The sequence below is a fragment of the Hippocampus comes genome, unplaced genomic scaffold (assembly GCF_001891065.2).
Source record: "Hippocampus comes isolate QL1 unplaced genomic scaffold, H_comes_QL1_v1.1 scaffold384, whole genome shotgun sequence".
Taxonomy (NCBI): domain Eukaryota; kingdom Metazoa; phylum Chordata; class Actinopteri; order Syngnathiformes; family Syngnathidae; genus Hippocampus; species Hippocampus comes.
Genome location: NW_017805700.1, coordinates 226,511 through 239,763, shown reverse-complemented (window position 1 = coordinate 239,763; position 13,253 = coordinate 226,511). Strand labels below are relative to the sequence as shown.

At 42.5% G+C, this 13,253-nt stretch overlaps 1 protein-coding gene across 3 annotated transcripts in view; it reads left to right on the top strand.

The window, feature by feature from the left end:
• Positions 1-13,253, top strand: part of ect2 (epithelial cell transforming 2) — a 91,121-nt gene that overhangs the window by 38,868 nt on the left and 39,000 nt on the right. For all 3 annotated transcript variants that reach the window (XM_019882639.1, XM_019882636.1, XM_019882638.1), the window contains 4 exons: positions 682-797; positions 7,590-7,652; positions 9,706-9,931; positions 11,157-11,275. In XM_019882639.1, coding sequence (XP_019738198.1) covers positions 682-797; positions 7,590-7,652; positions 9,706-9,931; positions 11,157-11,275 — 524 coding nt within the window. The remainder of the gene's footprint in view (positions 1-681; positions 798-7,589; positions 7,653-9,705; positions 9,932-11,156; positions 11,276-13,253) is intronic.

Genomic DNA, 13,253 nt, shown 5'->3' with positions numbered 1-13,253 from the left:
GAGGAATCGCGCGGATGAAAGTTTGAGATGGCGGTGAAAAAAACTCACAAATGTCTACTAATTACGACATTTAAGAAATGGGAATGCCAGTCTGATTTTTCGTATGAATCGTCCAAAGGGCGTATCACTAAACTCACCTGGGATGTATGCACAGAACACGAGAGCGAGATACGACGAGAGGCACGATTACGAGGCAAGTTGGTCATTAGATTTGTAGGCTAATCGCTATGAAAAATATTATGAAACAGTATTGGTTATTGTATAATTTACTGGTTGTAGCATGGTACCTTTATGAATAAAATATTCGTCACAAGGTGTAGTAATGCTCATGTTAACTGTTGGTACAACTAATGATGACGTGTGTTAAATTTGAAGGTTGTTTGAAAAAAAATGCCGACCGTAAAGTTTTTTTTCGAGGTAGAAATTCTCGGTCGGTCGGGTTACCGGAAACACACTACTTTTTTTTCTACGCCGAACCACTGGACTGCCAGGCCGCCCCCTCACTATAATGTTAAATGAATATCTACCTTTGGAAGTCAAACCATCATTTCTAAAGTGCAACTGTGTAACTTAAAATAACTAACTAAATGAGCTTTTAGTAAATTACAGTATGCAAGTTATCTTTACTTCTGCAACTGTTTTTGCATATCTGGTATAATGTTCTTTGTTCTCTGCATGCAGGTGGCAAATATCTGGATGTTGGAAATGAACAATGTACACACCTGGTGGTGGAGGAGAATTCAATGAAGGAGCTGCCATATTGTTCCTTGAAGAAAGTCTTTGTTGTCAAACAAGAGGTAGACGTCTCATATTTTGGCCATTTGGGACTGGGGCAGGGGTGGACGGTGCTTCACAACTAAAATCTAGGTTAAAAGTATAAACTAATCCTTCGATAATAACGGGCCCAACCCGATGGTTTGGGATGCCTGTCTTTATTATCGCAGCAATCTTGCGCAGTTCATTGATCACAGTCCCACATTATTACACAGCTCAGGTAGCACTTCCCTGCGCATGTTCCGGCCAGCTACAATGCAGGTAAACATGGGAGGTGACGGATTCTGCCGGCTTAGATACTAACTGTGCGCATTACTGCAGAAGCTGCACCAATCTGCCTGTCCATCTCCAGCTCAATTCTTCACTCAATTGTGAATAGGACTCCAAGATACGTGATGTCCTTTACTTGGGCCAGTTGTCATCCCTGAACCAGAGATAGGTACTCTACATGTTTCTGACTGAAGTACCATTGCCTCAAGTTTGGAATAGCTGATTCTCAACCAACATTATACTCGGCTGCAAACTACCGTATTTTCAGGACCATTTGGCGCACCGTATTGTTGGGCGCAGTCTCAGTAACGGGTGCTATTTCTGTATTTGACACATACACAAAATGCACTGTATTATTTGGCGCAGCCAGGCATGGTAAAACATACGCCAGTTTAAACATACGGCATGCATGCACGCAAGCTAAAAACGCGTTCGCTTGAAGCATACGGTAGCATGCATGCACGCTAAAACATACCAAGTATGTTAGCTTAAAGCATACGGTAGCAGCTAAGACATACGGACACACGCTAAAAACACGTTTTTAAAAAGGCAACGGAAGCAAAACTGAGTTCGATTGTACTTTATTTAGCCATTTTACAACATACTCACGCGACTGGTACCTGCTAGGGGCGTGCCTTTAGCGTCCTCTTACACGCCTACCCTTCACTCATTGGCGACTGGTACCTGCTAGGGGTGTGCCTTTAGCGTCCTCTTACCCGCCCACTCTTCACTCATTGGCGACTGGTACCTGCTCGGGATGTGCCTTTAGCGTCCTCTTACACGCCCACCCTTCACTCATTGGCGGACTTCCGCATGCCTGTCGTCACTCACGCCCGCCTTTTCTCTGTATAAACAGCGTGTCGGCCAGAAGTGCTCTCAGTCAGGCTTTGGAACTCGGCGCATACACTAGACGCTCCGCATTATAAGGCGTCCTGTCCATTTTGGAGAAAATTTAAGACTTTTAATGGCGCCTTATAGTCGTGAAAATACGGTACTCCAGTGAGAGGTGAAGATCACGGCTTGATTGAGTCAACTGAAATTCGAAGTGTCACATCTGATGACACAGCCACAAAGCGCCCTGGTGCGAAGTGGATGTTTGCACTCCATATTTTCTGAACATGGTGTTTGTCGTGGACAAACAGTTTTGAGCAACATTGTCCAATAACAGAACTCCGCTCTGTTTTGGGTCAGAGCATCCGTTCCTCCTGGTAACGCCTTTCCAAGTGTCATTGCCCAAGTGAGCATTAAAGTCCTCCAGCAAAACAAGGGAGTCCTCAGCTCTCGAGCAACCTGTCCAAGTATTCCAAAAGGAATGAATACTCTTAGCTGCTGTTTGGTGTATAATCAAAAGCAGTCTACCTGAATACGGAGGGAGGCCACCTCTCATGCATTGAGCTGAACCCCAATTTCTAGGCACCCCACCAGGGCAGTGTAAGTACGCCAACGCCTGGTCAGTGTCTCACCGAGGTCGACTCCAACCCGACTCAACAGTTCAGGCTTTTTCCCTGCCAGAGAGGTGACGTGCCACACACATCCTAATAGGCAGCTTTTGTAGTTGGTGATCAGCTCACCAACGATTAGCTCCTCCCACAGGTGGCGAGCCCATGGGAAGGGGGAACCACATTGCCTGTTTAGGCTGTGCACGACTGGGCCGCATCGGTACTGGTCCTCATTATTAAGTCCCACCTCAAGCCCTGGCTCCAGAGAGGGGCCTCAGTGACCGGCATCTTGGCGAGAGAAAACAGTACATAGTAGAGTTTGTTTGAGCCATGCTATGTTTGGTGCCTTGTCTCGGACCTGTTAGCCCTGGTGACCCAACCAAGTGATGTAAAGCACCAGACAAATTTCTTGGATTATTGGGACACACAAATCCCTCCACTACAATTATGCCGCTTTTCCATTACGGGTTACAGAACGGCTCCGCACCATACCACACCGGCCTTGCTTGGCCAGAAGCTTTCCCACAGACAAAAAAAATCTGTTTACGCAAGCAGACACAGCTGCCTAGCCGGCAACTATCAAGGCAATAATGCAGTATACAGTGGACACATAATTGTGTTTGACAATAATACTTGACCATATTTACAATTTCATATTAATAACACGGTGAAGCTTGGGATAAAAATTAGAACAAGCACCGCTCACGGTGTCTATTCATCAGTGAAAAGAGAGGTCTCCAGCCGCATTTAGGAGCGTGAGTGTTCTGCTGGCCCATCGGTCCTGGCCCTTGCCTCATAGGTGGCGGGTTTAGGCTCCCGGTGTAGTGCTTTGGACACCGGATAGTGAGAACGGCATGCTGGTGATTTGGAGAGGCAGACAAACAAATGAGAGCTTGCTCTCCTTTCAGATGAATGGGACCTGGTGGCAGAAGGCAAGAAGGATGAATTATTCAAGCTTGAGGTAAAATTTTTCGCGAGTGACATGCAAAGCTACTTAAAATTAATGAATTTGTAAATATAATTAAATATTAAGTACTATTGTAAAACACAGTTATGAGTACAATATGTACTGTATTTTCTATAACTTGCCAACGGCCGGTGGATGGCTCTGGCTTGCTTGTATGAAACAAGGAAATGGGCATGTGCAATGGAGTTATGGGGCATCGCGAAAGGAACAACATCATCATCTGTCAGCTAATCAGGTGACAGTAGCCGGGTTTACATGGAGACTTTTTTTCTCATTCTGATTGAAATCATTCTGACTGAAGATTTCTGGTCACCTGTTTCAATGTGGCATGATATATTTTGATCATGCCGCACCACGCTAATCAGAACAACTGTGTTACAGCCAGGTGACACACGGAGATCGATGTGAACATCATGTGATCTATCAAGATGGAGTTCATTCGTCTATTGAGCAGATTATTTGTGATAGTTTTAACATTTTTTCTTAAAGCAGCATCTTGCTAAAGACAAGTTGCAGGTACTTTAAAACTATTTCTCACGTCATAGAGCAGGGGGGTTAAACAAATTTTTGTCGTGGGCCACTTTGGAGTTACGTTTTCCTTCAGAGGGACGGTACGACAGTGAAACCAAATAAATGTCTAATCATCACATCGTATGATTACTTTTACACAAAAAAATGCTGGCTTACTAGTTTTGAAATCAGTCAAGTGTTTGTTCAATTATTGTTCAAGTGAGTGTGAACCGGGTCACAAAGTTATTGCAAAATGTCACCGTTATTTATTACATATGAAAATTGGAGATTTCGGTACAGATTTAAGCAAGGGTCATGGAAGTTGACACGGATGATTTGCCTTTGCTGGCCACATAAAATGATGTGGCGGGCTCAATCTGAACCCCGGGCCTTCACTTTGACGCCTTTGTTGTAGAGGAACATCCAGACAGAGCATGTGCAGACCGGAAGCAGCTTAGGTATTTTGATTGAACCTTTTACATGGCGATCATTCGGATTGATAAAAGGCATTAGAGTTGCACAATATTGGAGAAACATGCGATATTCAATATAAATTTTGGCTGTTGCGATATTGATATTATTGCGATATTTAATATGTACCAAAATAAATTACATTTTTACGATGCAATGAAATTAATATATTTTTTTAATGCCACTAAATAGCAAGCTCCATGTGTTTTCAGCTAATTAAATATAATTCCCCTAAATTGTTTCCAACGATTGGGTGGCAATGCACATTTAAGTTTGCATCTGAATGGTCAAGATAAAATCATACAATTCCATGAGAAAATTATTGTATGTCTTTGCGATATGCATATTGTAGAGGCCATTAACGCACTAAACACTCACCGGCCACTTTATTAGGTATACCTGTCCAACTGCTCGTTAACACTTTTTTCTAATCAGCCAATCACATGGCAGCAACTCAGTGCATTTAGGCATGTAGACATGGTCAAGACAATCTCCTGCAGTTCAAACCGAGCATCAGTATGGGGAAGAAAGGTGATTTGAGTGGCTTTGAACGTGGCATGGTTGTTGGTGCCAGAAGGGCTGGTCTGAGTATTTCAGAAACTGCTGATCTACTGGGATTTTCACGCACAACCATCTCTAGGGTTTACGGAGAATGGTCCGAAAAAGAAAAAATATCCAGTGAGCGGCAGTTCTGTGGGCGGAAATGCCTTGTTGATGCCAGAGGTCAGAGGAGAATGGCCAGACTGATTCGAGCTGATAGAAAGGCAACAATGACTCAAATAACCACCCGTTACAACCAAGGTCGGCAGAAGAGCATCTCTGAACGCACAGTACCTCGAACTTTGAGGCAGATGGGCTACACTAGCAGAAGACCACGCCTGGTGCTACTCCTTTCAGCTAAGGAGCATCTTTGGGATGTGGTGGAACGGGAGATTCGCATCATGGATGTGCAGCCGACAAATCTGCGCCAACTGTGTGATGCCATCATGTCAATATGGACCAAACTCACTGAGGAATACTTCCAGCACCTTGTTGAATCTATGCCACGAAGAATTGAGGCAGTTCTGAAGGCAAAAGGGGGTCCAACCCGTTACGAGCATGGTGTACCTAATAAAGTGGCCGGTGAATGTATTTTTTCAATATATTGAGCAGCCCTAAAATAAATATAGTACACCTGTGCCCCTGTGAGCCCGAATGAAATTCCATTCATATTCGACCATTTTATTCTGACTGGGGTTTTTATATGGAGCATTTTCATTCCTTCTGGTCATTTGGACTCATTCTTATCAGAGTGCATTACTACATATAAACATGGCCAGTCAGCCTGCATTTTACTTTGTACCGGACCCCTGCTGGACCCTCTTCAGTTTGCCTACCGGGCAAAAAGGTCTGTAGAGGACGCAGTCAACATAGGTCTGCACTACATCCTTGAGCACCTTGACAGCACAGGGACCTACGCAAGGATCCTGTTTGTGGATTTCAGCTCTGCGTTCAACACCATCATCCCGGAACTCCTCACCCCCAAACTTCTCCACCTCGGTGTGTCCCCTAGGATCTGCCAGTGGATCCTCAGCTTCCTGACGGGACGGACACAACAGGTGAGACTGGGAAGAACAACGTCATCAACACGCACCACTAGCACTGGAGCCCCACAGGGATGCGTCCTCTCTCCACTGCTCTCCTCCCTTTACACAAACGATTGCACCTCAACAAGTCCAGCTGTCAAACTCATAACATAAAGTTCGCAGACGACACCACGGTCATCGGTCTCATCAAAGATGGCGACGAGTCTGCGTACCGACAACAAGTGGAGTAGCTGGAGCTCTGGTGCAGCCGACACAACCTCGGGCTGAACACGCTCAAGACTGTAGAGATGATCGTGGACTTCAGGAAACATCCTTCACCACAGTTGCCCCTCACACTATCCAACTTCCCTGTGTCAACCGTCGAGACCTTCAAGTTCCTGGGAATCACAGTCTCCCAGGACATGAAGTGGGAAGTCAACACCATCTCCATCCTGAAAAGGGCCCAGCAGAGGATGTACTTCCTGAGGCTGCTGAGGAAGCATGGCCTGCGACAGGAGGTGCTACGTCAGTTCTACACGGCAGTCATCGAATCAATCCTGTGTTCTTCCATCACGGTTTGGTTTGGGGCTGCCACGCAAAAAGACAAAACCCGACTGCAACGGACAGTTAGGACGGCGGAAAAAAATCATTGGCACCGCCCTACCCACTCTTGAGGACTTGCACACTGCAAGAATCAAAACAAGAGCACAGAAAATCCTCCTGGATCCCCCGCACCCTGCCCACCACCTTTTCCAGCTGCTCCCCTCAGGCAGGCGCTACAGATCCATGCGCACCAAATCCAGCAGACACTTAAACAGCTTCTTCCCTCTAGCCATTCACTCCCGAAACAGTCACTGACGTAGTCACTCTTCTTGTACAACAATTACTGCTACTGGTCACTCTAAAATGGTTCAATGATTTTCTGCACCAACCGTACAACTGTCATAGTATCGTATTGTATTCTACCACTGATCACTTTAGCTCTGCTTGATACTTTGCACATTGTCTCACAGTTGTCACTGGGTGGGACCACCGCACTATGGTTCACTTACATTACGAAATGTCCTTCCATACCTATTTGTCATGTCCTTGTTTATGATGATACTAATGCAGCGTGTTATACCGGAGACAAATTCCTTGTGTGTTCTACATACTTGGCCAATAAAGATGATTCTGATTGTAATTGTAGAATCACCTTGGAGGAGGTTCTGAAAAGCAGTTCAATTGTAACTTAACGACCCTCAAAAAGCGTAATGGAAAAGTGACCATTCAGGGCAGAGCACGGCCATTTTGGTGTGGAACCACTGCAACAAGAACATTGGAAAAGCGGTTTAAGGTGGTGGCTCAGGGAGGAGAGAAGAATCATACAAATTTGCATATCTAATGCACCGTACTCAAGTGTCACCTCAGAGTAGCATCAATAAGTACACTACAATGCTGCATAAGTAAACATTAATTCAAGAAATAAATATTAAAAACGAAATGTTTTGTAGCTTGCCTGGACCGGCTCTCCCCATTGATTTACACTAAGGTAACCTTGATACTGTCTACTTTTATTTTTGATATTTACCATATTTAATTTTTTCTTCATAGTGGTTTTGGGGAAGCATTCAAATGGATGCTCGAGCTGGAGAGTCCATGTACCACTACAAAAAGGTAAGTTTGCCGTATTTATTGTTAGGTTGCACTAACGATTTTTTTCAGGATGTGATTAATCTGTCCCATTATATATTTATTGATACATTGTTGCATCTGATTTAAAATAAAATTTACAATTCCATCCCTTTATTAAAAAAAAAAAAAAACAGAACAGAAAAGTGCACAAACAGGTTGCTCCAAGTACAATCCAAGGCTCTTAATTGAGGTTGATACTCGGGCCCTGATAATTGTAACAACAATAATAATAATAATCAAATGAAGAAGAAGATCAGGGTCCTTGCAGTGTTGACTGCTTGGGCGCTAATTAACTCTTAAGCATACAGTCAGCCAGTGAAGCTAAGCCAGAAATTGAGTTTTGTACTCCCTCCTATGAGCTCCAGTTAGGAGGCGAGCTGTAGCATTTTGGACCAACTGGATCCACTTGAGGAAGGACTTGCTGATGCCAAAAAAAGTGCATTACACTAATCAGCCGAGATGTAATGAAGGCATGGATGACAGTTTCTAAACTCTCTCGAAAGAAGAGGCTTACACCTTTGCCAGCTGCCGAAAATGATAAAAACTGGATTTAAGACAGCAGGCGGCCTGGCTCAGCAGCCACTGGGCCCAAACACTATAACTTTTTTTTTTTCTTTCAATTGTCAGACATAGATCTGACTATCATCTGCAGAGCAGTGGAAAGCAATATCACATTTTCTTAAGATGGAGCCAAGGAGCAGTGAATACAATGAAAACAATGGTAGTCAAAAAATATAATGTTAAGATGACCTGTAATAATTACTGCAGTGACAGTCGTGTGACAATCTGAAACTATGTAGGAACCAATTTAATATTGGTAAATTTTTGTAGGGTTTCCCATCTATTATGCAATGTTGATAAATTGTATTTGTATATTTCAAAATTTAGTTAAGAATAATTGTCATGATTATTTCATGCATAGATTTCACTTGTTTAAAATAAACAAAGATGCACTATGTTAAAATATTTCTTTGTTGGAGCTATTTGCTAGAGCGTCACATGACTGGTGAGAATGTGTGGTGAAGTGTGCGTGAGCCGCACATTAGAGAGATGAGGTCAGCCATGATAGAAGCGACACAGTTTTTTGACCAAACCAAAGAAACAGAGACAAAGAGATCTTTTTTTAAATGTTTTATTTTTTTGTACGTTTTGTTTATTAAATAGTAAAGACCAAGCCGTTGCCTTCAAGACTCATCGTTACTCTGGCCTCAAAGGTGTTTTGTCTTTGTGCAATAACGCCAACACTATATACTAAACAGTATTGTGCAGCACTACAACAAATACTGCACATTTCAACATGAAACGATTATGAGACAAAACGCAGAATATATACATGGCCACAATTTGAAAAGGTAATGAGTAAATAGACAAGTGTCCTCCCTGACACCCCTGGTTTAGATGTATTTAAGAGTGCTGCAGTATTCGTGTTTATTATGCGTCAGAGTCCTCTGGGGAGGCCCGGTGGTCCAGTGGTTAGCGTGTCGACCTCACAGTGCAGAGGTACCGGGTTTAATTCCAGCTCGGACCTCCCTGTGTGGAGTTTTCATGTTCTCCCCTGGCCTGTGTGGGTTTTCTCTGGGTACTGCGGTTTCCTCCCACTTTCCTTAAACATGCACAGCAGGCTGATTGAACACTCTAAATTGTCCCAAGGTGTGAGTGTGAGCGTGGATGTTTGTTTGTCTGTGTGTCCCCTGCGATTGGCTGGCAACCGGTTCAGGTTGCCAGCCAATGCTCGAAGACAGCTGGGATAGGCTCCAGCACCCCCCGTGACCCTTGTGAGGATAAGCGAATCAGAAAATGAATGGATGGATGGAGATTCCTCTGTTGAGTGATAGAGAGAGGTTTTAGACGTACATGTTTCACACTCTAAAATCATAATTTCTGTGCTATTTTAAAATGTGCAAGATTACTTGCTTGTTTGTCACAATGGAAAGTCCTCCCCCACCTCTTCCCCTACCACCTTTCACTTTAAATTAGCATCTTTGTGTCTTCTTCTTTACAATGGACCTTAATTATTTTACCTTTTGTTCTTCAGAATGTCAGCCCACCCATGAAGAAAGCTGTATCCCTCCTCGCACTCCCAACCCCCACTAGCAACCGAAAGCGTCGGCATTTAAGGGGCACGCTTGCTCAGCTCACAAAGGAGACAGAGATATCGCCCTTCCCTCCGCCTCCTAAAAGGCCATCAGCAGAACATTCGCTGTCTTTGGGCTCATTGCTCGACATCACAATTACACCTGACACTTGTAAAGCCTTTGCAGGTAAGACTACGTTAAATGTCTGTTTTCAAAGGTGGGTTGGCACTGGGTAATGAAACTTTTTAGCCAATATGGAGTTAGTTTTGTGACAATTATAAAAATATGACTTTGATACTTGACTTGCATAAAGTATCCTTGATATCAGTGCTGAAGCAATACCAAAACAAAAGCTCAGTAATCAGTAAAAAGCAGTGGAATAATAGCTCACAGCTAAACAATTTCAAGGACACTAATCAGAATACTTTTGATAAAATAAAAAACTGTCATATTTCATTTGGATTAAGATCTGCCAAACAAGGCAACATGGAAAGTTGAAATTTCATTTGTCTTGTGCAATTAAATGATATTGTTAATTTTGCAATATTTATTTTTTTCTGCCTTAGCATTCAACTTGCGAAACCTGGTTAGCTGTTTCCAATTGAAATAAAAAAAAAAACGGGAAAATCTCCTTCCTGGATCCTGGCTGAATCGACTTTTTATTCTTTTTCCACATGGCCTGCTGTTTCGCCGCATAACAAAAATACATTCTTAAAATTTCTAAACACTAATAATTGTGGCTGCAGGCCAAAATTAGGCCATTACCTATTATATCTGATCCACCAGATGACATTATTTCAGGGGGCATAGGAGGGGGAGTCACTGCTGATTTGCGATGTCACAATACTCACGGTATTAAAACTTCCTTGGTATTGTCATGGTCTTGTTTCACTGCCTAGTAATGAGCCGATCTGTATAAAATTGAATTTTGGATAGCAATATTGCATTGAAGTGCGCTCTCTCTCTCTTCTCTCTCTCTCTCTCTCTCTCTCTCTCTCTCTCTCTCTCTCTCTCTCTCTCTCTCTCTCTCTCTACACATATATATACTTTATATATACACAGAGTGTCTACTACTGTATATGCACGTGTGTATACACACACACACACACACACACACACACACACACACACACATGCATGTGTGTATAAATTTGTACATTTCCGTGCACAATGTGGTACTTGCAAAAATGTCGAGTGGTGCTTATGTGTGGTATGCTTTTATTAAACATGTGAACAATGACCATAACTGTCACCACTATTTTCTCAGATGATTGGGAGCTTTTAAGTCTGCTTGTACTTTATGAGAAAAGAGTGGTAGAATCGGATGGATGGATGCATAAATAGATTTTAGGATTTCAGTCCGATTTTCACATTTTAAAATGTCTGTCTGTTTTATGTTTTGCTCTTCCAGAGAATTCAAAGCCATCAAAGACTGCAGTCCTGCCCAAGCAATCAGCCCGGTGGCAAGTTTCCAAGGAGCTCTATCAAACTGAAAGCAACTACGTTGGCATTTTAAGGACCATACTCCAGGTAGATTTGGTGTTCTTTTGAAACAACAATGCACCATTTTAAACATACAGTTTGACTGAATGTAAATGTTATAAAATTATGGTTGTTCAAATCAAAGACCAAATTTGTTGACCACATGATGTACAGTATTTTACGCATTATAAGACAGTGCGCCCTATAATTTGATGCGCCTAATATAAAGAGCCTGTAACTCTCTTTATATTCCCCATTGAGTTGTTTCCCTGTTTGTGTTCCTATGCCATCTGGTACTGATTATTAGCAGGAACCAATAGTAACCTAAAAGGTTTCTGCCCGACACTAATTGGCATGTGCATTAGCCAACACCCACAAACAGACAACTATTTTGTGAGCTCCACGCAGCCATTATGAAACGAAGCTAATACCACTAGCATAGTTCACTGCTGACTCAATGAAGAAGGAGACAAGCAAGACTTTTGAGGATATTTTGCCCCTTTTGGATGTGAGCCTTTTTGTTGAATCAATTGTTTTCATAACTTTTGTCTTTCATTTATTGTTTCATGTCCGTGTTTGTGACCATATCTCATTGTTACAGCTGCAGTTTCTGAAGGCTCTATATCTGGGTTATCAAACTCATTTTTGTCGTGAGCCACATTGTAGTTCGCGTTTCCCTTGGAGGGTCGTTATGACTGAAACCACATTAAAAAAAAGTCAAAAATAACGGCTTATTCAACTATTGTTTAAATCACTGTAATGTGGGGTTTGATAACAAGAAAATGTTTACAATATGTCTTATTTATTACAAATGAAATATTTAAATTTTAGCAAGCATCATGGAAGTTGACGTGTTTGATTTGCTTTCGCGGGCCACATAAAATGATGTGGCGGGCCAGATCTGGCCCCCCGGCCTTGAGTTTGACACCGGTGCCTGTATGAATAAAACTGTATTGTATTGTATTTCCTGTACTCTACCACCATCTAGTGGATGGATGCATAGCGCAACCGCAGCCACTACTATTTGCGCCTTATAAATGCAGTGCGCCGTATACATGAAAACAGTTTTAAAATAGGCCATTCATTGAAGATGCGCCTTATATTGCAGAAAATACGGTAACGTCTGGCAGGCCTCGACCGAACCCCTCGCCTTCTCATATAGCCTTCAAATGTTGGAGATGAGCTCTGGGCAAAGGCTGCTTTGGAGCACACTTTCGTAGGCTACATTGGCCGCTCTTCGACACTGACTCGTTCATGAATGGCAAAAGCATGGCAGTATAATCAGTAAAATCCTTCCCCCGCCTCATGAAGGCTGGATAGGGGCTCTCGGGGACTGGACGAGGGCACCCTTGCAAAAAAACTTTTTGCCTTGTGGTGAGCTTTGATTATGAAATACAAGCGTGCTTCAGACCCTCCACCACAAGAGTCAAGTGGGGTGGGGGGGGGGAATCGAGCAATCATGGTGGGACCTGGGTTCACGAACAATTTGGTGTTTAAACAAATTAAAAATTTAAAGTTTACTTCTTTACATTCTCATTTTATGGTTTTGCAATATTTTTCTTTCCTTAAAAACCCTTGTGCTGCAAACAATGTAAACAATGTAAATAACGCAACATACAAAGTTTACAAAAATTGTAAAAGTATTACCCTAAGTTATTCCTGAATATTTTTTTTACTTTCAACCACTCAACATGTTCAGTGGCATCAGCGCTATACATACACATATAGTTCTTATTTTTTTCTTTGTATTTTTTGCCCTCGATGGACAATAAAAGCGGTACTGTGCTATGACCAAAACATATATATACAGTAAATATTCTCTAGTGCGGACTCGTGTTTGCGCTGTCCAATTTGTCCTGATAACAGAAATTCCTCATTTGGGAAATGAGCATGGTACATGTCCTTTATGAACCTGCAAGTATGTTGACAAAAATGCACGTGTAACAACACAATCAATAAAATACAAAAATATGCTGTCCAAAAACTTTATATAACAAAAACTGCAATACAGGTGTATCCAAAAAAA